At 37.8% G+C, this 27,629-nt stretch overlaps 2 protein-coding genes across 5 annotated transcripts in view; both read left to right on the top strand.

The window, feature by feature from the left end:
- Positions 1–325: 325 nt before the first annotated feature.
- The window catches only part of LOC127435992 (diacylglycerol kinase zeta-like), a 41,139-nt gene continuing 13,835 nt past the window's right edge, over positions 326–27,629 (top strand). For 2 of the 4 annotated variants that reach the window (XM_051689856.1, XM_051689858.1), the window contains exons 1-20: positions 326–1,229; positions 16,304–16,412; positions 16,948–17,043; positions 17,235–17,312; positions 17,405–17,461; positions 17,908–17,976; positions 18,070–18,141; positions 18,476–18,592; positions 19,126–19,197; positions 19,283–19,381; positions 20,378–20,460; positions 20,557–20,617; positions 21,599–21,712; positions 22,577–22,717; positions 22,859–22,937; positions 23,055–23,110; positions 23,296–23,358; positions 25,065–25,138; positions 25,508–25,619; positions 27,241–27,440. In XM_051689856.1, the coding sequence (XP_051545816.1) occupies positions 1,030–1,229; positions 16,304–16,412; positions 16,948–17,043; positions 17,235–17,312; positions 17,405–17,461; positions 17,908–17,976; positions 18,070–18,141; positions 18,476–18,592; positions 19,126–19,197; positions 19,283–19,381; positions 20,378–20,460; positions 20,557–20,617; positions 21,599–21,712; positions 22,577–22,717; positions 22,859–22,937; positions 23,055–23,110; positions 23,296–23,358; positions 25,065–25,138; positions 25,508–25,619; positions 27,241–27,440 (1,952 nt within the window). In that variant the 5' untranslated portion in view covers positions 326–1,029. Of the gene's footprint in view, positions 1,230–11,259; positions 11,331–16,303; positions 16,413–16,947; positions 17,044–17,234; positions 17,313–17,404; positions 17,462–17,907; positions 17,977–18,069; positions 18,142–18,475; positions 18,593–19,125; positions 19,198–19,282; positions 19,382–20,377; positions 20,461–20,556; positions 20,618–21,598; positions 21,713–22,576; positions 22,718–22,858; positions 22,938–23,054; positions 23,111–23,295; positions 23,359–25,064; positions 25,139–25,507; positions 25,620–27,240; positions 27,441–27,629 lie in introns of those variants that run through there. The other 2 variants (XM_051689857.1, XM_051689859.1) reach the window with 2 other exon arrangements.
- LOC127435994 (uncharacterized) lies at positions 11,069–14,458 on the top strand. Its single transcript, XM_051689860.1, has 2 exons — positions 11,069–11,095; positions 13,426–14,458. The coding sequence occupies exon 2, from the start codon at positions 13,468–13,470 to the stop codon at positions 14,425–14,427; it is 960 nt and encodes a 319-aa protein (XP_051545820.1). The 5' UTR covers positions 11,069–11,095; positions 13,426–13,467; the 3' UTR covers positions 14,428–14,458.

Raw genomic sequence — 27,629 nt, forward strand, 5'->3', positions numbered from 1 at the left:
CACTCCACCCATCTTTAAGTCTGAGTGGGAGGGAGGCCTGATCCATTCTGCTGTTCCTGAGTTAGAACAGCACTGCAGAAATACTACTAAAGCCTTATTTGGCTCTATTTTTCAATTGGCTCTATTTATCTTTCCCAATTTGACCCTTTATATCTGAAGAAACGATCATATCAACCTTCTTGTCCCAGAAGAAATGTATATAATACCATCAAGCAAAGAACCACCAAATGGTTCACCAATTGCCAGGATCTACCAATAGATGGCGACACACTCCTGTCCTAACTTGGGCTAGTGCAGGGTGAGCTTGTGGGGAGGTGTTAGAGACAGAGGGAAGACATGATAAAAAGTGTGTGTTTCAACATTATCAAGTCAGTAGGGCTGGCACCATTGGAGAGGGGCGGTAAAGATCTCACCATAGGGGTGAAAACTAGAAAGGCAGGTAGCTACACGTCTACGAGTCCTACACCTGTCTCCATTGGGTTTGACACTTCCTGGATAGAGTGCACGCCTCAGTGACTGTGCGACTGTCAGTGGAGAAAGTGAAAGAGAGGGAGGGAGAGAGAGAGAGAGAGAGTTTGCCAGGGGGAAGCTTCTTGCCAAACAAACAGCTGAGATGTAGTAGGTGACTCGTGGAGGAGGAAGTCAACTGGCTTTAGCACATGGATAAGAAAAGAAGGATCGTTAACTGTCAAAGCTGTAGCCACACTTTAAGTTCTACTTCCTGTTACTGTGTTGTTCTGCATGACTGCTTGACAAAGCTGTGCTAAAATAAACTGCACTCTGTGGAACTCATTCACCCCACAAAACCTTGAATGGTTACTCATCTAAAGGGTCTCTGGTTCCTCTTACATATTTGCCTTTTCCCTCTCTGATGGGCTTCATAGAAGGTTCTCCACTGTTCTTATCTTTTTATTACTTTTCATTTTGCCTATCAACTCTTTTTGTTTGCTATGAAGACCTCGATGGACTGGCTTCTTGTGACTGTGGAGTCTAAAGTTGTGAGAAGTGAAGCCAAGCCAGACATCCGAGATGGAGCAGTCAGATTGGCACTCGGACGGAGAGATTGAGGGGCTATCCCGACCCCTGGAGGTTCTACTGGATGGTGAGGACACCGGAGATACAGATTCAGCTTCTTCGTCTTGTTCTGACCTGTCCATCTCAACCCCTGCCGCCCAACCGTGTCCCAACAGCAGCAAGAGCTTCTCTGGGCTGCGAATCTTTGGTAGAAGGTGGGTGAGAAGTGTGTGGGTTTGTGAGAACTTCATGGACAATGTAATCCATAACTTCAACTTCTGTTAAATAAAGAAATAGATGTTGGAGTTCAAATAAGTAGCCTTATAGTTTCAATTCTGAATATCGTACGTTTTTGAAACCTGTGGTGCTTTTGTACTTTAATTGCCTTTGCAAATGTTCGTGACTGAGAAACAGCATGTATGATCTGTCTATTTGCAATTTAAAACGGTGCTTTGTTTGGATATACCTTGTGGCGAAAGACACCACCTGTTGTCCTAGGGCCATGAAATCTGTCTCCATTCAAAACCTTGTAAACGAAACCCATTACAATCCTCGATATAGCCATTGTACAGTTTCAAAAAAGCTGACATGTTCATAATTCTCATGACATATTTTTTTCCAGCAGGTTATTTTTAAGATGTGCACTTACAAATTTCATCAGGCAGCTAAAATAATCCTACGATCTCTTGTGGTTATCTGAAAATAGACACATTTAATGGACTGGAGAAGCAATTAATTATGCACTATAATTGTCGGACCTGTTGGGAAAACGTGTACCTGCACTCTGCACTCCTGACCTTGTGCACCTTGAGTTGACTTTAGAGCTAATCTAATTTCAACTTGTTTTATACAGATCCTTTCCGCATATGATTGTGAGAAAGCATTGATAATAAGAGGATGTGAAATAGCAGAGAAAACAGAACATGATTTGTTTTTGTATCTTTTCATTTCAACACTGTCTTGTATCATGGTTGATGAGGATAATGATTTGGTTTGCATACCCCAAACCTCAGTGTGCACTTGTCTGTGCATGCTTGTGTGTATTTTGTGTGCCTTTTTACTCTGGTTATGAAATTGTTCCTTGAAGTATGTTAAAGTCGACAAAACATCCCTTCGGGGACACCCTCAAAGGTAAAAATGATTGATAAAGTAAGTTATGTTTTGTTTAAAAAATCAAAACCTTTTTTTATTTAGAAGTCTATGGTATGTGCTCATTTAGCTAGTATGTGTGTGTGCTGCTCTGCAAGGTTAAGTTTTATTGGTGGTTACATAAACTCTCGTCTCTCAGGTAGAGAATTTTTTTTTTTTACCTAAATTAAATATAAAGACTTCCCCTCTTTCACAACTTTGTTGTATTGTGTTATAAATTCTACTTTGACCTTTAATTTTTCCAGTTTGATTATTTGGCTTGTCCATCAGCCCCAGGATTGTGGACCCCCTTGTCATTTCCTGTCAAATCACCTTGTTATAAAATAAGCTTGGTGCTTCACAAACCGTTGAACTACGAGTACTTGCCTTTCCAGAATTTATGTTCCACCTCTAAATGGAGCTTTTTGTAGCAAACACAATGTTGCACAAAATGCCTTATCAAGATTTAACAAGTATCCAATCAGTTTTAAACACATCGCATAACTCGGACCGGAAGCAGATACTGTTTTACGTTTGTCTCTGGAATGTTTGCAGGTTTTGCAGTCAGCTTAGATCTCACTACAGACAATGTAAGTTCCCTTGCTCTATTTCTGAGCATGAAAAACCAGTTTTTCCAATTGAGACTTTGAGCAGAATCCACCAGTAGTCTGGCTGGGTGAGGGGCTCTGTCATCCATGGAATGAAGGATGTGTTTTAGTGTGAGATTTTGATTTGCTTTCTCTGATAATGTAGTTTGTAATGATGCCTACCTTAGCTTATAAGATTGCCATATACTTAGGTTTAAGAATTCGAACAGACCCCTAACCATTAGTATTAAACTTTGGCGATACATCAAGCTGCACCATTTGCACAATGGACGTGAATGGTACCTCAAATCATGTGGTTTATTGAGGAGAGGTGTGCTATCACTTTTCAAAGGCCACGTTCACACAGCAGCAAAATACGGTTGTTGGTTGTTTTAGAGTCCTAAATACAATTACATATACACACAGTTTGGTAATAATGGAGACTGACTACCACATTCTATAACTAAACAGAGCATTCCACATTTAGTATTTCCCGGCTTCAATATGGGACATGATGCCTTCAATATGTTTGATCAACGGGCATAATTTCGGCCAAAAAATGGTACGTCTTGCTAATACGGGACAATTGGCAACCCTCTCACCTTGTGACTCAAATACTGCACTCTGCACCCGTTAAAAAGTATTCAAAGCCGCTGTTGGTAAATTAAGATCTGACGCATGAATTCAAGCCTTGATTGGACTCGTTTATCTAACAATGTAATGTCAACTGTTATAATACTTGCTGGTGTTATGGACGTTGCCATATTTGATATTTGCTTAATTGTGCGTTCACCTCATGTCAAGATTACTGTAATTCTATGATTCCGACTTGTAAAAAACTTTCACATCTTCATAGAACTTGAAATTACAAGTTGTAAATTCTGAATTCTTCTTAATCTCTGATTTGACAGTCATGGCGTCATGTAAAAAAGGAACAAATATGGCAGCGCTCTCAACAGTTAAAGGTAATAGTGAACACATTTGTGTTTGATATGCCATTTAGGGTTGCTAATGCTAAGTGTCCCCTATTAGCCAGGATGTCCCATATTTTGACCGTCCCATATGTGACACCTTTTGTCCCGTATTTAAGCAGGGAAACATTTAAAATGCTCAAGCGTCCCATATTCATATGGCGAAAAAGTTGGCAACACTAATGCCATTTTATAATGCCATTGTTACCTGGTGCGCTTTCTTTATTTTTAAGGGAATAGTTAACCTCAATCGACATCATAATTCTGACTCGTCCTTCCTTTTCTTTAAAAAAAAAAATACAAAAATCGAGGTTAAAGTGAGGCACTTACAATGAAAAAGAATAAAGCTAATTTCTGGAGGGTTTAAAGGCAGAAATGTGGAGCTTATAATTTTGTGAAAGCACTTGTGTTAATTATTATGTTAAAATGAATGTGTTATTTGAACTGTAAATTTGTTTATATCATCATTTTCACAGTGGTTTTAGGAATATAGGGTTTGTTGACATTGTCATGGCAACGACGTTGTAAAACTGGCTGTAACTTTACACAGAAAATTTTATCACACTAAAATCATGTTAACACGCATATTGTTTATGCCTTGTGGCTATACTTTTGAAACAGCGAGTATTTTAACTTTTACAAATTGGCCCCATTCACTTCCATTGTAAATGCCTCACTGTAACATGGTTATTTTTAAAGAAAAGGAGGGGCAAATCAAAAATTCTTTTTGTGGTAATCAATATTATGCCACACATTTTGTTGATTGAACTTAACTTGTTTTGATCCCAGAATATTCCTTTAAACATTTTGTGAGAACATATGGATGTGAATTAATATAGGGGTAAATGCTTTGTTCTTATCAACAACAACACCCTAGCAATGCCCTGGCAACCAACCAAAACATCCAAGCATCCTGGTGACTTTTACACAGACATGCAAAACTTATGTTTTCTTGTAAAAATCTAGGGCTTGATACATTATATAAAAATACTTTACTTGAATATATAAGTGCAATATTTGGTTGTGTAGAGTAGTATTTACGTTAAGGAATATTCATTATGAAATATACACAAGCGCATAATGTTAAAGCACATGCTGCCATAGCCTCTGCTCACACACACCATCATAAAGAGGACATATAATCATTCGGTCAATCATCTGTCAATATTTCAAAACACATAAAATCCTCCATCCAGGAGTTTGTGTGTGTATCTTTGCTCAATCTGACATATGTGCTGATGAGGCACCTGTTAGCGGCTGTTTTGATTTGTGTAATCTGATAATGCCACACACAGCTCAGACACCTGAGGCTCACAGGTTGTGAATCACCGCCGTACAGATAGGTTCGACTGGATTCCTCACGGCCAGGAGGTTTTGCACATCCTTTAACAGCCCTGATTGCATCAACTGAAGCCTTTCACCTGGTTTTCTTAGGTCGTAGGTAGAAGCACATTTCTCTCATGCCCAGTGTCCCAGCTTGCACGACTTTCTCATTTGCATGGCTGTTCCACCCCTTGGAGGAAGAGGCCCATTTCAGCAGCTATCTTTAACGTCTCTTTCTATGCTGGAGCTAAGTATGTATCAGGGTCAGTGTCTCTGGGTGGGTTAGTGAAGACCTGTATGTGGGTTTTGTGAGAGCTTTTGGTGTACCAGGATGTGCCCAAGCATTTACAGGAATAGTGCCAGTGGAGAGATTAGAGGAAGTGAAAGGAAGTGATGCCATGCACCTACAATTAGAATGGAATTCAAAATAGGCTCTAAAAATAAACCACATATCATATTTCAAAACATGAAAGAAAAAAAAAACATTGAGCTTTGAGGCTAACATACTACCTATGGTATCCTTTTGTGTTCCACCGAAGAGAAAAAAGTCATACTCGAGTAAATGATGACAAATGTAATTTTTGGGTGAAATAACCCTTTATGTTGTCAATTTCATCTTATTAATCCTATGCTATGTTAATCATTTTGTTTAGTGTTCAGGCCTAGTCTATGGTAATACATTTGTTTACTTTTGTATGATAAACCAATCTGGTACTGAGTTGGGTCGCCAAATAATGTCCAATGTACAATCATGGGTCCTGAAGTAAAACCAGTTGAGAACCACTGTTTTTCTGTATAGATATATTGCATAGAGATGTCGTATTGTGTCTGCGGTCTGACCATTGTGGTGGAGAAAATACAATGATAGGAACTGATCGATTTTGCAGAACAAAGATAGAATGGAAAAAAAAGACATGACAAAATTAGGGATTTTCCTCTGACCAGTCATGGGCTGGCAAGATTTTGCATTTTGCAAATGTCTCTATAAATTTTTAGTTCATTGCATTAGTGGAGGACAGTTTAAATTTCCCTTTTCATTCACTCAAAACAAACAAACAATTAAGATTTACACATTTCAATTGTATGTGAAATTTCCATTAAAACTGAATTGAATTATCTTTCACCAGAATTTATATTATGAATTAAGCATAATGTGAAGAATAAAAACAAATTTTTTTTTTAACTACTTCACATTTATGCTGAATTTATAAAAAATTATATTATTTAAAGATTACTCAATTCAGTTTGATGAAAAAATTTCATAGAAGTGAAATGTGTAAATATTAAAAATAGACTATGGCTATTGATATTTTTGTTTACAATTTTCGAAATCCTAAAATTTTCAACTTATTTTCAGGTTTAAATTATATTTGGAATTGGATTGTCAATGTGGTCTCAGACTTTTAGACCCCACTGTATGTGCAAAGACCACATTTATATGGGTTTAATTTACAGCCTCAGTGTTTTGTGTCCAGTAGGTGGTGGCCTTGCCATCCAATTCCCCTTGGATCAAACATATTTGCTACAACATCAGAGACTTGTATATTTATCCAGGCAACTCTTCAAAATGTTATCTATCTCTGCTTTTATCTGTTAATGCATCCATATTAAGTAATGTCACATACAACAAAAACAAATAATTAAAGTTCTACTGTTCCCCTTTTTATATGCCAAATGCTAAATATTGCTCATTACAATAGGGGGTGATGTGGCCTTGTGGTTTTAGATCCAGGCTGGTTACCAAAAGGTTGTAGGTTCAAACCCTACAAGGGTTGATCTATGAGCTAAATGGGACAGTATACCACCTCATGGTGGCCACCATGTTAAGATCACATGACTAGGCAAATGCTCCTCCATTTTTCTCTGCCTATTATGGTGCAATTTCTATTGTATATTGAATTAATCATGGGTGGCAAGTACACCTGGGAATAGTCTTTTTGGGTTTCTATTATGCTGTATCCACCAATGTCAGCATAAAGTCCAAGATCACTGTTGGATTAGCCAGTGCAACCAACATGATCACGCAGACTCCATACTGCCGAATTACTGACAAGCACCATTCTCCATAAGGCATTTTTGAATCAATTAAAATGTGATCACCTTCCCCTCTAGTGCAACTTCCGAGACATGGGTTCTGGTTCCGTAGTGCATTCACATAAGCAATGGTGAGCAAGTTTCAGAGGTCACATTTTTGTTCTAAAATTACATTTTAACTCCACTGACAGTTAGGGTTGGGGTTTGGGGGTACAGTTAATAGAATATACATTCCTGTTGTCTGCACTGCATGATTTACAACTAAAAACAATTTACTGTACAACTCGTTTTTGCCGCCACTCTGTGGACATTTATCCTGGAAGTGATACCCCTTTAGGAATTGGCACAACCCCCTTTGGTGTAACCCCACACCCTTCTGAACTGATCCCACCCTATTTTTATAGACTCCACCCCCATTTGGAGGTCTCCAACAGATATCTTCTATACTGAGATAACAACCTCCACGTTTTTACCATATGAGTAAGCGTAACGGTCAACTAGCGTTACGACAGTAAGTAACCGTTTGCGGATACCATACAATTGAATGGGGAGAGCCGTAAACTGACACCTATCGGTCACAAAATTGTCTGTTACATCCCATATAAAACAGCAATTTTATCATATTAATAGTTCCACACATAGTTCACTCCAAAAGGATTGTTTAGTGTAAAACATGTTGTAGATTAGCGGACAGGTGTGATTAACTATTTCCTCACTAAAGCAGTTTATTCAGCACACTGAAGCATCTCCTCCATAGTCATCCATTAAAGAGAATGGCCTCTTGTCTCTTAGCCAGTGTACTGCGCATAGAATGTCTATGGGACCGCTGTGTTATATATTCTATGCTAAACTTGTAGGCTCCCCGTTCAGATGGTCTCTGCCTCCAGCCTGCTGCTATACCTACTTGGGGAAACTGGGAAAAGGATATAGCCGCAAGCATTGCTCCAAAAATGGCCGGGAGCTTCAAACCACTATTAAAGAGATAGGGAGCCCCTTACCTAACCCTTTCCCTAACCTTTTGGAGTTGATGCAGCCCCCTTTTAGAGTAACCACGTCCCATTCTGGAGTAACCCCTTACCCATTTGGAGATCTACGGCCTGCAGCTATACCTACTTGGAAACTGGAACTCACACGTGACCATATGTTAAATGACGCTTCTAGCTTTGGCCACTGGGGGCAGTGATCACAGAAGCAGAACTTTTGATCTACTGTTGTCAAATTCACAATGAGATCAGTCTGCAGTGAAACAACAAAAATTACTTACAGACCCCATAAAATTGCTTGACAAGTTCAGTTTTCGTTCCTCTGTTTCCTTCTTTCCCCCTTTTTTAAACAGCTGTGAAATATGATTTGCTACTTGCCATTACTAGAAGGAAGAAAGTGGGGTTTAGGGGGTCGGACTTTATCATTCTAGAGAGCATTTTATTTGACAAAAAATTGGATAAACGCCTGTCAGTACAAGATGAGTCATCAATATTTTTGGTCTTTCCAGAAGATTAAAACTGTAAAGATAGTTTCGTCAACTTTTAAGGTACAGTAACAAATGACCTCAAAGCTAACAGATTAAAACTCCAGTTTTTATTTCATGGGGTCTACATTACACTTTAATTGATTTGGTTTAAAGTGTCAGTTAAATGAAAATGAGTAAGTAGTTAGCCTGACGCTGGGGTTCTTTTCTATCTTTTTCTATATCAAATGCAAGCTTATAACTTGAAGTACACCCTGAGAAGAACTGCTAAGAAGGTTTGATTGCCATGATGTCCCACTCCATGGTAACAGCCAGCAAATCTCCCTCCCTTATCGCTTAAAAGTCTTTGGGCACTCTCTACTGCATGTCCGTCACATGCGAAAGTCTACCTAAGAACAAGGGCCGCAATCAAGTAGCCCATATTAACCCTCTGTAGTTAAACCTAGACTGATAATAGGCAAACCCCTGGCGTAAACCTCGGTTTCCGAATTGATATTCAGGCGCATTCACCCCTTGCCTGTGTGCTTTCGCGTTGATCCATAATGCAACAGCGCAAGGGACTTGAAATGGAAATGACATGCATTGTGCTTTTGGGGTGGAGTAGTATCGCTGTGTCTTCCTATTACGGGACGTGAATACGGACAGAGACACTATGTCCTGAGTAAAGCCACATTTACTGTCATCTTTATGATTAGCTTTACAATGGTTAAAAATGTATGTGCTTTTTAAATCACAATTTTCCCTGTGGGTTAAACCACATGCATCATCTTCATAGCTGTGGGTGTTGCATGCCGCAGGTTGTTTGATGCCAGAATTGCTGCTATGTCCTCTTTTTCATAAGCAATATGCAGAACGGTTGGTTCAAAAGCAGAAGCAATTTTCCAAAATATTCATCGAAAAAATATTAATCATCATAAAGCCATTAGTTGTGTTTTCTTCACTGCAAAAAATGGTCTTGTTATTCGGTAAAATATATAGTTTTTCTCATCCCAAATATATATTTTTCTCATCCCATTGGCAAATACTTTTTTCTTGTTATAAGCATATATTTTTTTAATTAAATGTAATAATAATATTTAATTTAGCCTATATTTAATTATAAATATAACGTTTTTATTAGGGCTGTCAATCGCTTAAAATGTTTAATAAAATGAATTATATGTTATGCTGATTAATTATTCAAATTAACCACATATACAAATAATTGCTGAGAAAGCCCTTCAGATAACAATAATTCAATATATAATGATGAAATAATGATAAATAGCTATATTTAAATAATTACAAGTGTGTGTGTGTGTGTATGTGTATATATATATATATATATATATATATATATATATATATATATATATATATATATATATATATACACACACACACAGTATATATAATAAAATAATTCAGATAATTAAAATGCAGTACATTATTGTGGCAGACAAGTAAAGCATTGATAAGACCATACAAAAATTGCCTTAAGAATCCAATATATTGTTTATTTCCATATGACTGAACATAAGCCTATCATTGTCCTACAGCCCACTGCAATCCATTTTGCAATTAAATTTGTCAATCAGTCCGAGATTTATTATAAGGGCAACGTCAAGTCCGAGATACGTCAATGTATACCTGCGCCTGACAGACTCTTTTGGAGCGTCTCACTTTGTTTGCGTCGCATCATTAACATACCGTATATAAGCTACGCGTTGCCTATACAGCTGAAGTTTCGCTTACTGCTCCCTGGAGAAAACAGGTGATACTTAAAGCTTGAATTTCTTCGATGTTAGGAATATTCCTTATTACGATCTGGGGACATGATTAATTGTGTTTATTTTTGTAACGCTTTATATTTTATAGAATTAATAGCACTGAATTAACGTGTTAAATCGACAGCCCTAGTTCTTATATATTAAATATCTTCAGGTCCTGCACATTGTATTAGGGTTAGGGTTACGGTTAGCGCCATGACAATTGAAATAACATTGGTGCATAGGGATAATAAGCCCACACCAGCAACCCCCTAGATCCGGTCCTGCATATAAAGTAAATGTATCTTGTTTTAAGGATATTTAGATATTTTTAGAGGGAAACAAGAAAAAAACAACTGATTAAGAAAGTGATTTTTGCAAGCACCTGATGTCAACCACATGTTTGGTGTATGTACCAGCAAGACAGTATAACATGAAATATGAGTATCGGAAGTGAGAACAGGCAACAGTCGTTTGTGCTGCCGTGTCTTGCACAAACTCCCAGTGTTAAGCTGATAATTGGTTGTTATTTTAAACCAGAGTCTTCGATGCACCCTGTGTTCCCCCCCCGCCGTCTACCTCCTGCCCAGTCAGTGCCTCTTTCCTCTGTGATGTGTGCCGCTGCTTTCTCAGTGTGATGTGTGCTTGTGAGTGAAAGTGAGGCTTCTCTTTCTGTAGGCTTCAGGTGTGTGTAGTTCCTCTGTGTGTGTGTGTGTGTGTGTGGGGGGGGGGGGGACGCTTACCTGTTCATCACTTGGACGTCCTCTGTCAATTCATTGTAAGCAGATGCTCAGTAAAGGAGACGGGGAACAGATCTCTCAGGTCGTATAATGTCTTCTTACGTCTTTTATTGGATATTAGTTAATACAGGACATATATGTAGGATTGTGCCTTAGAATTATATTGTACTGTACTGTATGTGGACAATTAGCATTGAGTTTGGACCAGTTGTTCCTGTAACAGGTGATTACATGCTGTTATGGTTAGTCATCATATTTTATATGCGAAAGGATCTGCAAATCCATATACTGTATCTGTTGCAGATAATAACATTTAGGTGAGTCATAATAGTGCAACTGACTGTAAACACTTAAATATGTTAACAATTTTTTAATGCACAGTGGCAATGATAGAGAAAAATACATTTTATTGATAACCAATTTTCAGAAACTGTGTTTTGAACAGATAAGAACAATATCAGTGTGGCTGATGGTCAATGCAATTGGCTGATTTTATATATATATATATATATATATTTGGCTGATGCCAATATCTATTACATAATATAATTTAATAGCAAATGCGTTGTAACACAAAATTGCTGTAATTCAATTAATAAATGTACTTAATATTGACAGAGAAATATTTTTGGCTGATGTTGGTCTATATACTGTATATTTCCTTGAAATTTTTTCAAGATTTAAGCATTTTAGTTGTATGACCTATTTCCCAAAACTAAATAGAGTAATCTCTCAGCAACAGTGTACAGATAATGAATTCAGAGTAAATGTGAAGTATTTAAACAATATATATAAACAATACAATGAAAGTTTTAAACAATTCAGTTTGGTAAACGACATTTATTTTGGCATTAATTGAACTTATTTGATACTTTACAAAGTTAAGCCTATTTAAATCAAATTAATTTTATTTAATCCATTTGAAAAAGTAACTATGTTACTTTTGACAAGAACACTTTTTTTGAATGATGTTAAATTATGTCAGTGTTTCTGACAACATTTACAAACTGGCGACAATATTATCATTTGAAAGTGTCACAAATACAGATTTCCATACCACAAAAAAAAATCCAGAGTTTTTCCGAGATACTTTGATTGTATCTGCTTAATGTCTATCAGGCATGTGGGCTGCAGGTTAGAAGCATTTAAAATCATTCAAATGCTTTGCTGTTTAATTAAGTCTGTTGCAGAGTTAACAAACAGAACCACTAATCTTCAACTAATCAGCGATGAACATAATGTCCAATGATGTTTCAGTGATGTGATTGCCACCCTTCGAAGGTTTCGGTGGAGCCAATGTACAGTAACATGGGCTGTGGTTTTAAGAGCATCATTTAGTAATAAAGGAACCCACTTAACTAATTGCAGAGCATTACTAGACATGACTCTGACTGAAATTAGTCTTGGGTGAGTGAAACTTCCTTACCCTGCCTGCCTGGTAATGAGGGTACAAGAATTCTCTTAGCTTTGCTGTTTTTTATAACAATTTTTAATGGTAAAACAGTGTTTAATTTAGAACAACACTAGCATATTAACTGTAAATAATGTTATTAGATACCTGAAAAATCAGCAATAAGTATTATTCTGCATCCTGGGATGTTTGTCATGCCCGCCTCTAAATGAGATAGAGACTAGTTAGGTTGCTATATTTAGTACAGGCAGCCACAACTGATGGGTCAGAAAGCCCTTCTAATCTGCCCCGGACATCCCTGAGTGATAATCAGGACATCCATGAGTCGAGTAGAGCTTAATTTCCATGACTGCCTTGCACGTCATTATGTCATGATGTAATTGCCAGTGGATTTACAATACACTTTTGTTGACAACTTGCTTTGATAGTACTAACATGATTTGGAAGGCAAATTGTTCTGGTGTAAACCCCTGGTAAATCTATGCTAGGCTAGGCAGAGTTTGTTTTCCATGTTTCTGTCCAGTCTTCCTTGCTCAAAAGACCAGCATTTGTTGTGATTTAGATGCTGGTGTGCTGGTGTCCCCATCAGGCTTTTCAACTAGCTTAACCAGCAAGATATCCTTGGTCAACCAAGGCTATGCTGGTACACATGCCATCATCAAATAAGCTCATAATTACCAGAATAAAGAAATTTAAAGCTGGCCTTAGATGGTCTTCCCAACAGGGTTGTGAAGTCTGTTGATTAGGTTATTGTGTGTTTCTCTTGATGATGTCATAGTGTGAATAATTGTGCAGATTTACTGATATGGGGAACCTATGGCATGTGGGTTTTGATGTGTTGAGTTTAGCAAGATTATCTCTATTTTAAAGATTTTCATTTTTGGGTTAACTATTCTTATAAGGATTAGTCTTCATCAATTGGGTCAGTGCGACAAGCTTTCAGTAGTTTCGGAACTTGAAATGTTTGATCTATGCTGACAAGCTCAATTTTCAACCAACAGCCTCAGGAACTTTAGAAAGGAAACTGTATCATTCCAGTCACCATGGACACTTTTTTTCGGCGCCATTTTAAGAGGAAAGAGACTAGAGAACCTGCACACGATGGGCACGTATCTGAAGCTTGTCGACACAGGAGACCGAGCATTGCAGTGCCAACCGGCCGTGCCCGTCGCCGCTCCAGTGTAGGCCTTCCGTCCACTGCATTGGCCCAACGACGACGCTCAAGTGTCCAACTACATTCATTACCTCGAATCACTGCCACTCAACCAGCAAAGAAAAGCAAGGGTAGACGCCGATCCAGCACCACCACCCCAAAGGCCAGTCCTCGTTTTGCCATACGCAAGAAGGTAGGGAAGCTCAGCAATATCGATACGCACCTCCTGGGCCCGTCCATGCTGCTGGCCAGCTTGATCCAGATGACGGAGGAAGAAGAGGAGGAAGAGGAAGACAATAGCCCGCTGCCAGGGCAGGTGGAACTCAAGGGAAGCAGCCTAAAGTTCAAGAGTCACATAGATGTGCTTTTCTCAGAAGGGGACAGCGATAGCGTGGACTTCAGAAGCGACTCAGAAGAAAGTCGCCACTCAGAGCATTGCAAGGAGCGTTTGGAAGATGCTGATGTCTCGGACTGGGAGATCAAAGAGTCCACCATCTTGTGTCAGCAGGATTGCCTTCCTCTGACTGTGGTGGCGGAGCGAGTCCAGGCCCAGCCGCTGATCCGAGTTCCACGCTGCCTTCGGAGGAATTCGTCGCATTATGGGCACGCGGATCCAGGCTCGCATGGCCGCTACTGCCGCAGCAGCCAGAGGAGGCGTCGCAGACGGGTTTCGACCATCTCCAAAGCGGGAAGCCCCTGGCCAGGGAGAGGACTGCCACTTCCTAATCAAAGGAGCTCCACATGCTACAGGGGCCAAGCATCTTTCAGTCCTTTACTGGGGGCCTGTTATGATCCCAGGCTGGAGACTTGGAGTGGTTTCCTGTCGTATGTAAAACCTTTCTTTAGTTGAGTCTGAAATTCACTATTTTGTGTTGTGCTCTCAAAGAAGATAGAAATCAAGACCATTGGAGTCATTTTATTGTATGGTATTTTAAAACATTGCTTGCAAACTGTAATTCACATTGCATTTTATGGCTGTTTTTCTGAAATAATTAAATTTTTTTACTTAATATTCCCCCTAGCCCATATTTGTAATTCGTTATAGTATGCTCCTGATGACACAAAAACATGAGGATTAGGATAGGATTATTTTTGCTCCTAACTTAAAAAAAATCACTCTTGCAGTGTTTAAATGCTAATTACCTGAGAAAACCTAAGCAGTTACAGTAAGAGTATTTGTAATTTGTTATAGTATGCTCCTGACAACACAAATGCATGAAATAGGTTTCTTTTGGCTCTTAACTTTAAAACTGTTTTAACTCTTGCAGTGTTTAAATCTCCTGAGGTCGGCATACTGTTGGTTTCTTTAAACCCTTGATGACACGAAAGCATGAAATACGTTTTTTTTTTGGCTCTTTACTTTAAAGTTGCATTCACCCTGACAACAATGAAATTGCTGGAGGTCAAGTCGCTTCAATGTTGGTTGCTAAATGCTAATGCTAATCTTACTTGACTGCTCTATCTAACAGGTGGCACTTAATTGTCTGCACCCCGAATTGCATTGCTGCACATTTGGATAACATTAAACTCTGCTTCTTCCTTTTTTTTTTTTTTTTAATTTTTTTTTAGAACAGTTGCTCATGTCAACTCAAATCGCCAACTTCTCTTAAAAATGAACTGTGAAATGAGCTGTGTTTATATGTTCTCTGTAAATTAATCTTTTATACTTAAAGGAACCAACCTACAAAGATTACTTATACTTTTCTCTGCATATTAAGCTGGGATACAAGGATATGTAAAAACAAAAAATGGCACTTCACCTTTAAGAATCTCTGCACTTTAAAGGCAATATCTGTGGACATTTTTCAAGTGATCAAAAATTTAGATGGCATGTAAGAGCAGGCAGTTGTAATGCAGGTTTTTCACTGCATTGACCTTCTTATTCTCCGTCCCGTGGATACAAGCTCCATGCCGTGTGCTCATTAGCGCAACTGCTACCATAGTGAGGTAATGTGACTCATCAATGCCACTCATCACCCAGTGGGCTTCTCAGCAACAGGTTGCTAAGCTTCACTGATTCGCTCTGTAGGGATTAGGACACAAAGGTCAGAGTGAGTTAGGTTTTGTTACAAAAGGATTGGGGAAAAAAACTTGGAAATGCCCCACCCTTGCACCCTAAGCTATTTTATATGGATCATGTTACCATACAAAAGGTCAGATTTCCTTGCTTCCAATGAAGCACATAAGATGCTCTTTTAAACATTCTCAAATCATGATGGATAACATGGATCATATTTTATGCCCACAAACTTGTGGAGTCCATGCTTGACTGCATGCTGTCATTGAAGCAAAAGAGGGACATAACATATACTAAGAATTTCTGACATTCATATTCTTTTTTTCAATTAAACTTTTCACTAGTTTTATGCTGATAATTTAATTTGCAATGAAATTGTTTGTATTAAATTAGAAAAATGCAAAATGGAAGCAATTTCTATTGGACCCATTTGTATCTATCAGCTATGCATGCAACCATTTTTACAGTATTGATAACAGATCTGCATGCTTTATAATGCTCTGTGTAGGTGGCTGGTGAAAATAGTCTTATTGACTGATATGGGCGTTAAACAGATGTTACCTAAAGAGACCCCCAAGGCGTTCTGCGTGTTATTAGATAAAGGAAAGACATGCCATCCTTTCAAGAAAAACATTTCCTTAATTTATTGGCTTTGAAATGATGGACACAGGCAGTCTGTTTAACAGCTCTCTGAATGTGTTTGTCTCAGGAAAGCCATTGCCAAGGCTGGTGTGCCAGATAATGCTACCCAGTCTTGTGCCACAATACCCGCCAAAAGTGAACCAAGCAAAGAGATCTGCAGCACCGTCGATTGGACTGTGAGTTACTCCTTTGCTGTCTTTCAAGTGTTTTATAATGACATAGGAATGCCCCTCATTGCCTTATGAGCCAATTACATTACGGTTAAATTTACCTATCTAGAGCAACTTTACTATGCATAGAAGGCACATCAAAGTGTTTCTGTATATTTTCCTTATGTGTCTTCTATGCATAGTAAAGTTGCTCTAGATTGGCCAATGTACTGTGTATTTATACAGACTTTTTAATGGCGCTCAGACGTGGGCTAAATGTATTTGTTTACTGACTGGATCAAACTTAAAATCTTGGTTAACTTGCTATTACCCAGTAGATTTACACTTTCTAAATTACAGAAATCTTGAAAGTTAGAAAATATTCTGTGGTACTTCACTGGGTGTACTTGCCTTTTGTAATTTCTCCATCTTTTTAAATGTTTTTCTTTGCTGTTGTAATTTTGACGATCAGTTTTTGAGAATTTTGATGTATCTATTATGAACAACAGGACTCATGTACTGTAAATTCTATACCTCTTACTGGTTAACTGTCTTCCCACAGGAAAATGCCCAGTTTGGTCAACATGTGTGGTTTGAGACCAGTCCATCTGGAGATTTCTGTTATGTTGGAGAGACGTATTGCTTTGCAAAGTCGCTGGTAAATTAGCCATATTCTCATTCTTACAGCAATATGTTGATGTGAAGCAAAGTTTTTGGTACATTAGACAATCGAATAGCACTTAATAGCTTGCATTTGTAAAAATCCCTGCACAGTGCTCCCTCTACTGTTCAGATGTTGTAAGTACAGATCCATTGGTATTACAAATATGTTCATTTTTTTTTTCTCAGCAAAAGTCCCTTCCTCGCCACAAATGTGCATCCTGCAAAATAGCTGTTCATACTGTATGTATGGATCAACTTGAGAAGGTTAGAAGCTTGCTGTAAAACTGAAAAACTAGTGATGGAATTAAGATGTTTTAATTTTTATCAAAACAAATTAAATGTGCTGTTTTCCACAGATTAACTTCAGGTGTAAGCCATCGTTTAAGGATCCAGGGATGAGAAACGTCAGAGAGGTAAGAAGTCACCCATTTTTAACAAAACAAAAAACAAAGCAAAGAAAACAAAACAAAACACAAAACACACAAAACAAAACACACAAAACAAAACAAAACAAAGCAAAACAAAACAAAAACAGAACACAAAACACACAAAACAAAACACACAAAACAAAACAAAAACAAAACACAAAACACAAAACAAAACACAAAACACAAAACAAAAACAAAACACAAAACACACAAAACAAAACACACAAAACAAAACAAAAACAAAACACAAAACACACAAAACAAAACAAAACAAAAACAAAACACAAAACACACAAAACAAAACACACAAAACAAAACAAAACACACAAAACAAAACAAAGCAAAGCAAAGCAAAACAAAACATGCTAACTTAAAGTTTTATATATTTAAAAACAAGTTTGTTTAGCAACTAAGTTTTTTTTATGATTCAGACCCCAAACATGAGACATCACTGGGTCCACAGGAGACGGCAAGATGGAAAATGCAGGCAGTGTGGAAAGGTCTTTTACCAGCATCAGTCCAGTACTTATAAAAATAAGAGACTGATAATCATCAAAAAATATTTATGGCCTAATTTTACTCTCTGTCTGTAGGGTTTCCAGCAGAAATTCTCTTTCCATAGTAAAGATATTGTGGCCATCAGCTGCTCATGGTGCAAGCAGGCAGTGAGTGTTGATCTGAAATTATTTTTTTGTGATGGTTTGCAGAGATGATTTTGAAAATGTCTTGGAATGGTTTGAGTAGCGGTGGATGAGAGTATGTTTTCCACTTTAGATTTAAACATACATACATACATATATATATATATATAGATATATATATATATATATATATAAATTATCTTGAACATTTGTTAATTTGTATTTGATGTGATTTTAAGGTTTTCTTATTATTAAGTTAAATATTTAATTAAATTGGTTCAATATTTGATAAAATATTAATAAAAGAAAAGTGTAATATATATATATATATTAATGCACTTTTCTTTTCTTTTTACAGTACCACAACAAAGTAAACTGCTTCATGCTGCAGAAAATCGATGAAACCTGTTCTCTTGGAGCTCATGCGGCTGTGATCATTCCTCCAACCTGGATCATTAGAGTCTGCAGACAGCAGGTACCGTATGACCTAATGGACCACTGTCTTCATTCATGAGGCTTTATAACATACTTAACATGTTCATATGCCCTGTTGATAAGACATTACAACAAAGCCAACTTCATACCCATGATGCCATCGGTTGCTGTTTATTAAATGCCAGTCCTATTAGGATCATGACTGTTTAAATTTTGGTTACTTTTGTTTTGTTGATATTTGTGTTCCACGTCCTTACTAATTAGTTTTAGTTTGCAAACTCATTCATTTCACTACGTTTACACCATCCACATTAGATGTTTTCCTCCACCACAAATGGAGCATTTCAAAAACAGACCCCATTACCACATACTTTGGAAAGTGTTGACGTTTGGAAACTAAAAACAGAATTAGTATGGACGTGGCTTTAATCTTTCAGCTGGTGTTTCAAATTGTTATATTGGCTTTGACGGGGTCAAAGGGGGTCAGCTGCATTCCTCAGCACAAATGTAAATACTCATCAACTGAAAAGTCTATAAACACGTCTATGAACCTCCCTGTCATACTTTATACAGGGATCATTAAAGAACAGTAAAAGAAAGAAGAAAGCGTCACTTAAAGCCAAGCCCAGCAAAAAAGTCGTGGAGGTAACAGTCTCTCAATAGAACTAGTGTGAATGAAAGTGGCACATATAATATAAACAATGACGAGGTATCAATATTTAACTCTCAGCAGGATGGAAAATGGAAACACTTCGTTGTGAGACAGATTCCGTCCCAGCTCATGAAGCCACTGCTGGTGTTTGTCAATCCAAAGAGTGGTGGAAACCAGGTCAGAACTGACTTACAAGTTCATCTGATGTTAGATTTCATGTCCTGCTGGATAAGAACTACATTTATTTAGTGTATAGTACAGATTTTTGCACATTTTATGATTCTGTACATTTTATACTATATACTCTATTTGTAACATATATTAGTACTTTACATATTGACTTACATAATATATATTTACTTGTTCTTAATTAGTTACTCATATTTGTATACATATAGATTATCCTACAGTATATATGTTTTTTATGGGTGAGCATTATATAAAGTATATACCAGGGGCGATTCTAGGATTTCCATCTTAGAGGGGCTCAGCCCCACATCAACACTGTTAGATGTGCATATTTAATGTATTCCACTCTTTAGCATAGATAGTGTTTGTTTTTGTTTGTTTTTCCCCTTTTTCACCCAATTTGGAATGCCCAATTCCCAGTGCGCTTTTAAGTCCACGTGGTCACGTAGTGATTTGCCTCAATCCGGGTGGCGGAGGATGAATCCCAGCTGCCTCCGCGTCTGAGACTGTCAACCCGCGCATCTTATCACGTGGCTTGTTGAGCGCGTTGCCACGGAGACATAGTGCGTTTGGAGGCTTCACGCCATCCACCGCGGCATCCGCGCTCAACTCACCACGCGCCCCACATACCACATTATAGCGACCACGAGGAGGTTACCCCATGTGTCTCTACCCTCCCTAGCAACCGGGCCAATTTGGTTGCTTAGGAGACCTGGCTGGAGTCACTCAGCACGCCCTGGATTCGAACTAGTGAACTAGCGAACTCCAGGGGTGGTAACCAGCGTCTTTTACCACTGAGCTACCCAGGCCCCCCCAGACTGCCATTCTTACTGATTTGCAATTCTTTCTCTTCTGCCATTTGCACTTTACTCATATGCTACATTACTATTTGCTCTTCTGGCAGTTATGCTCTGCACATTGACAGTGAAGTTAATGTAATCTAATCTAATATTAACCACATAATTGCACTTCTTTTCTGTAAAGGGAACGAAAATCATCCGGTCTTTCATGTGGTACCTGAACCCTCGGCAAGTGTTTGATCTCACTCAGGGGGGCCCGAGAGAGGGGTAAGAGATGAATATCATATTTTCTTTCTTTCTTTCTTTCCACGGAAATTATTCATTTACAGTCTCTAAAAGTCGTGACCTCGTGCTGTTTTTAAGGTTGGAAATGTACCGCAAAGTGCCCAACCTGCGGATCCTGGTTTGTGGAGGAGATGGAACGGTTAGTCAAATAAATGTTTTCTTATTTAAACATTTGAATTTCCCTGGTGGTGTGTAATTCTAGTAATAAGTGAGAGGAAATTTTTTTAAATAGCTTACTACAACACTTCTCATATTATTGCAGTATGCAATATGTATGCTTCGCTCAGTCTGTGGGTTTTCCCCACAATGCAATGCGCTTGACTTGACTCCATCTTGACTGGATTTTAACATCTCCATTTTGACTCATTATTTGATGAGATTGTTTTAAATGTTTAATGTTGCATAATGCCGTACTGTTTAACATACTATGTTTGAAGGAATATTTTGGGTTCGATATAAGTTAAGCTCATGTAAGCTAATGTTGATTTCCACACACAAAAAAAGTAGAGTCCTCCCCTTTATTTAAAAAAAATAATAAAAAAAATGGTGGTTACAGTAAAGCACTTATCCAATATTACAACTTTGTTGTCATGACAATGAAACCCTGTAATTCCTGTATTGGATATAACTTTACACATATAAGGTTAGTAAGCGATTTTATCACACTAAAATTATGTAAACTTGTATAATGTTTACATCTTGTGGCTATACTTTTGAAACAATTAGTATTTTAATGTTTATGAACTGGCCCCATTAACTTCCATTGTAAGTTGTTCACTGGAACCACTTTTTCTTTCCAAAAATGCTACTGATTGAGCTTAACTTGTATTGAACCCATAACATTCCTTTAAAAAAAATAGTAGGTAAAATACAGTATATACTGTGCAGTATGCAGTAAGCATTATGCTAGTATTCCATTCCAAACACAGACATTTTTTGCAATGCAAAAAGAACATAAATTCAAATGATTTAACTTTGCCTAAGCTTTATTCTAGCCAATCACCAAATATTGGCTAAATTGACTTCATCTGTTGGATTTAAATGGATTTTCTACCGACCCTACGCCAGGGAGCTCATGGGGTCCATCACGTGTTGTGTTCGCTCTGCTCTGTTTGGACAGGTTGGCTGGATTCTTTCTGTGCTTGACGAGCTCCAGTTAAACCCTCAGCCTGCTGTGGCCGTACTGCCGCTCGGGACAGGAAATGACCTGGCAAGAACGCTCAACTGGGGCGGGGTATGAACATTCATACTTTTTGTTGCAGTGTTCTCAAAAATGCATTGGCAGTAAAAAGTAGCTTTAACCAGCTTAAAGTAGTTTGCTGGTGTTAGCTGGTTTAAGTTGGTCTAGCTGGTGCCTAAAACCCCTCTAAACCTAGCAAACCTGACCAGCTTGACCATGTTGGGAGGCCGGCTAAGACCAGCAAATAACCTTGGGCTGGTTTAAGCTAGTGTAATCAGTAAGGTTTTGACAGCAAAATGCAAGAGAGCACTTTTCATTTTTGCTTCCAAGTCTGAGCTTTGTCCAACCGTTCTGTAAATGAAACGTCAAGTACAAGATATCCATGTTTGACAGAAATAAAAACTAGATTTGTTGTTTTTGATTCATTTGGGAGGGTCCTTTTCACCCACTGTAATTTTGTTTAACAAATTCTTCCTGCATCTTAATGGGACCAAATGTTCAGTGTGACAGCCTGAGGTCACTTTAGGTCTCATTTAGTACGCAAAGGCTGCCGCCTCCTGTGGATTTGTGGTTCAAAACAAATAACTTTGCTAATGAGACACAGCTGGTAATACCGGCGCATTCTTAAAGTGGTAGAACATGACAAAATGAGTCCACGATAGGTTATTTACAGTTGCAGGAAAAAGTATGTGAACCCGTGAGAGCTGTATTTGGATTTACCTGGATTTAAAGGCTTTTTGAGATACTTTTCTAACCCTTTCTAGCTTTATGCAAGTCAGTAATTCATTAGGCAATGCTTCGTGTGAATAGCAAATTTTAAAATAGCCTTGCTTCTTTGATTGGAATAAAGAGTTTGAAGCTGTTTACTATAATGATTGGGTTTCTTGTTTGAAAAAGTGTTTACCTGTGGACTTCCAGGGCTACACTGATGAGCCGGTGACTAAGATCTTGTCCCATGTAGAAGACGGCAACATCGTCCAACTGGACCGATGGAACCTGAGTGTGGAGCCCAACCTAGAGGCCAGTGAAGAGGAGAGGGATGAGCACCAGACAGACAAGGTCAGTTGATAACAGTAAAGGGCGCTAGACACTCCTCACCATTCTACCAGTTTCTTCACAACAAACAGAGAATGAATGAACTGTATTTTAGGGCTTTTTAACTTATTTTTCTGTACTGAGTGTTTTGACTTCCTGTTTCAGCTTCCCATTGACGTCTTCAACAATTACTTCAGCCTTGGATTTGACGCACATGTGACCTTGGAGTTTCACGAATCCAGAGGTGTGTTTATGCATTTGTGTCATTTCAATTTGTTGTACAAAAACATAAGTTTGCGTGTAAAATCTGTGGATGTGAAAGGATTCACATTAATAAGACGTTTCTGTTTTGTTTTCTTAGAAGCCAAACCTGAAAAGTTCAACAGCCGACTTCGCAATAAGATGTTTTATGCAGGAGTGAGTGTGTCTATCCATTAGAAATATAGAATTGCTAACTACTTTTTAATAAACTAATTAATGATTGTTAATAATTTATAATTATACTGAATATTAACACATCATTTTTAATAATTTAATGCGACACTTTCTCTAATATGTAGTGTATTTAATGTGTGTGTTTGGATGTATGTGCTCTTCTGCAGACTGCTTTCTCAGACTTCATCATGGGCAGCTCCAAAGATCTGTCCAAACACATCAAGGTGGTGGTGAGTGGACCAATGTGTTTAAATATACATACACTTTAATCAATGTGATATGACCCAAGGTAATTTAAACTGACCTGATTACTTAAAATTTGGAGTCAATTTTCAAAATCTTGTTCTTATAAACAAACCTCAAACCCCAAAAAATAATTTTTAATATAACATTAATATTTGTGTATATATGCTTTGTAAATTTGCTTAAATATAATATAATAAGATCTTTACAAAATGTGGAATGACTATAAATATTATATTATATTGTATTATAAAATGTGCAATTGTTACAAATGAAATACCAGTAAACAATTTATTTTATAGAAAAACAAAAAGTCTTGCACAGCGGACCTACTTTTTATTAGATGTCTTTAACTACTATGTACTTAAGCATTTGATACAATGTACTTATTATGAAAATATGTGTTTTTGCATTGCACTTACATTTAAAGTACCTGAATTTAATAAACGTACCCCTAAACCTAACTCTACACCAATCCTTACCCTAAACACTATCCCTAACCCCTCTCCCTAATCCTAAACCTAACCCTAACGCTACCCCTAAACCTACATGTACCTAAACTAGCAGCAAATGTGTATCTTGTAAGAATTTTGCAGAACAACATGTAGTTACACAATACATACATCGTATTGTATGTATTTTAATGTTAGTACATAGTAAAGACACCTAATATAAAGTGGGACTGACACAGCTAGCTTTAGTTCTTTACATTTCACTAAAACAGAGCAGTAAATTATGATATAAAATATGTAATAGTTACACACAAAAAAGGGCAATACTATATTGATTACAGTAATATAGGTAGCCTATTTGACAACTTGGATGTTTAGTACAGTATTTCACAGAGTTACACTGGTCTACCTATAGGTGTCTGCTTATCTACTTAACAAATAAATAAATAAATGTAAATTTACAAGAACGTTAAAATAATGTAAAAGAAAGTGCGCAAAAGCTCTCCATGTGTAATGTAAAATGTGCCCTCATTAGGGTTGTGCCTGAAGGTGCTATATAAATATAACATTATTATTATTATTATTATTATTATTTAACTACATAATGGAGTCCTATCGTAAAAAATCCTGATAGATTTGAGGGAATTTCACCTGTTTGTAGGCTATATTGTTTTTATTTTAATTTATTTGAATGTTTGTATTTGTATTTATTATTCATTGCAAAATGTGTGCTTGACATTTCACATTTTGCTTGACACCTCCTGCCTTCAGAATAATGTTGTTATACATGCACAGACAAACGAAAATTCTGTTTCATGCAGATACAGTATTAATATCAGAAATACCAGGAGAAACCACAGTGAACAACATATTCCACAATTAATGTAGCCTACAAATTCAGCTTCATCTAGTAAGAAAAAAAAAGAATAAAAATTGTATACTACTACTACTACTAATAATAATTATTATTAGACTATTATTATGAAAAGGCATATACAAGGCATATTTTATTATTAGAAACTATAAATGTAAGAGTAACATTTAAAATTGGCCATTTCGTTGAGTTTTGACTCACGGTTTAAGCCCCACCCACACCCAGTTCTATCTGAATACAGAGACAGATACAGATTAGTCATATGAAAAGATACAGATACAAACACAGATAATGGCTTCGCTGCACACCCCTAGCCCTCATACACTTTGTTTCTCATTTTTGTTTCTTTCATGGGTTTCCTGTTCAGTGTGATGGTACTGATCTGACCAGTAAAGTCCAAGAACTGAAACTGCAGTGCCTCCTTTTCCTCAACATTCCCAGGTAAACTAACCTGTAACTAGACTGTGGGAATGTTTTATGCAGCTATAAGACAACTCATTCAATTCATGTTCAGAATCCTTTAAAGTTTTTAACGTTTTCTTGTAAAAACCAACTAGAAATGTAATTTAAAGTGTGGGCCATTCCATACCATCCAGAGCATTTTTATCCTAATGTCATACCACAGGCCAGGATAATCAGACCTTGATATAAATCTTAGCTGGAAAATCTCATTTGAAAAGAGATTCCCCATTCCAAGTTATGTTTATTACAGGATAGCAGATAATCTGGAGAAACTATTCCATGAAAAAACAAGTTCAGAGTTCATTAAAATGAGATTATTCTGACTGAGTTTGGTATTATGGCTTGTAGATATTGCGCTGGTACGATGCCATGGGGGAACCCGAGTGAACACAATGACTTTGGCCCACAGAAACATGACGATGGGCTCATTGAGGTCATCGGATTCACCATGACCTCCCTGGTGAGTTTCAGGGCTTGGCTATACAGTGCATTCAGAAAGTATTCAGACCCCTTCATTTTTTTCACATTTTGTAATGTTGCAGCCTTATGCTAAAATGCTTTAAATTATAATTGATTTATTTTTCACATCAGTCTACATTCCATGCCCCTTAATGACAAAGCAAAAACCAGATTTTTGATAACTTTGTAAATTTATTAAAAATAAAAAACTGAAATATCACATTGACATAAGTATTCAGACCCTTAACTCAGTACTTAGTTGAAGCACCTTTGGCAGCGATTACAGACTCAAGTCTTTTTGGGTATGATGCGACAAGCTTTGCACACTTGGATTTGGGGATTTTCTGCCATTCTTCTCTGCAGATCCTCTCAAGCTCTGTCAGGTTGGATGGGGACCGTCTGTGGACAGCCAAAGTGCACCTTCGGCCCAGTCTGAGGTCCTGAGCACTCTGGACCAGGTTTACATTAAGGATATCTCTGTGCTTTGCTGTGTTCAGCTTTCCTTCAACCCTGACCATTCCCCCAGTCCCTGCCGCTGAAAAACACCCCCACAGCATGATGCTACCACCACCATGCTTCTCCATTGGGATGGTATTGCGCAGGTGATGAGCGGTGCCTGGTTTCCTCCAGACATGGTGCTTGGAATTGAGGCCAAACAGTTCAGTCTTCATTTCATCAGACCAGATGATCTTGTTTCTCACAGACTGAGAGTCCTTCCAAGCGGGCTTTCATGTGTCTTGCACTAAGGAGAGGCTTCCGTCTGGCCACTCTGCTATAAAGCCCAGATCGGTGGAGTGTTGCAGTGATGGTTGTCCTTCTGCAAGTTTCTCCCATCTCCACACATAATCTCTGGCGCTCAACTAGAGTGACCATTGGGTTCTTGGTCACCTCTCTTACCAAGGACCTTCTCCCCTGATTGCTCAGTTTGGCTGGGCGGCCAGCTCTAGGAAGAGTTCTGGTTGTTCCAAACTTTTTCCATTTAAGGATTATGGAGGCCACTGTGCTCTTGGGAACCTTACATTTTTTTGTAGCCTTCCCCAGATCTGTGCCTTGACACAATCCTGTCTCTGATCTCTGCAGGCAGTTCCTTTGACCTCATGGCTTGGTTATTGCTCTGATATGCATTTTCAGCTGTGAGACCTTATATAGACAGGTGTGTGCCATTCCAAATCATGTCCAATCAATTGAATTTGCCACAGGTGGACTCCAATCAAAGTGTAGAAACATCTCAAAGATAATCCAGATAAATGGGATGCACCTGAGCTAAATTTTAAGTGTCATAGCAAAGGGTCTGAATACTTATGTCTATGTGGTATTTTCTGTTTTTCTTTTTAATAAATTTGCAGTTATCAAAAATCTGTTTTTTGCTTTGTCATTATGGGGTATAAAGTGTAGAATGATGTGAAAAAAATAAAATAATTTAAAGCATTTTAGCATAAGGCTGCAACATAACAAAATGTGAAAAAAATTAAAGGGCCTGAATACTTTCTGAATGCACTGTAGCTACTATTTCTCAAATACCTGATCAATATCATTGAGAGTTGAGTTCTTTGATTAACCAGATAGCAGACAGCAATGTTTATCAAAATCCATTTAAATACTGGTGCTCTCTCTTTCTGTAGGCAACCCTGCAGGTTGGAGGGCATGGTGAGAGGCTTAATCAGTGTCAGGAGGTGATTCTTACCACTTTTAAGCCCATACCAGTGCAAGTGGATGGAGAACCATGTAGACTGGCTCCATCTGTCATCCACATCACCCTCAGGAACCAGGCCAACATGCTGCAAAAGACGAAGAGAAGAATCTCTCTACCACAGCTCAACGAGTAAGTACATCATTTCACTCATTTATCCATGCATCCATCCCTTTATTTACCTGTTTAGCCACCGATTCATCCATCCATCGATCGATCTACTGATCCATCCATCCAACTAACCATCTGTCCACCAAACCAAAAGTTCATCCATCCATCCATCCATCCATTAATACATCCACTAAACCAAAAGTTAATTCA

The sequence above is a fragment of the Myxocyprinus asiaticus genome, chromosome 46, assembly GCF_019703515.2.
Source record: "Myxocyprinus asiaticus isolate MX2 ecotype Aquarium Trade chromosome 46, UBuf_Myxa_2, whole genome shotgun sequence".
Classification (NCBI taxonomy): domain Eukaryota; kingdom Metazoa; phylum Chordata; class Actinopteri; order Cypriniformes; family Catostomidae; genus Myxocyprinus; species Myxocyprinus asiaticus.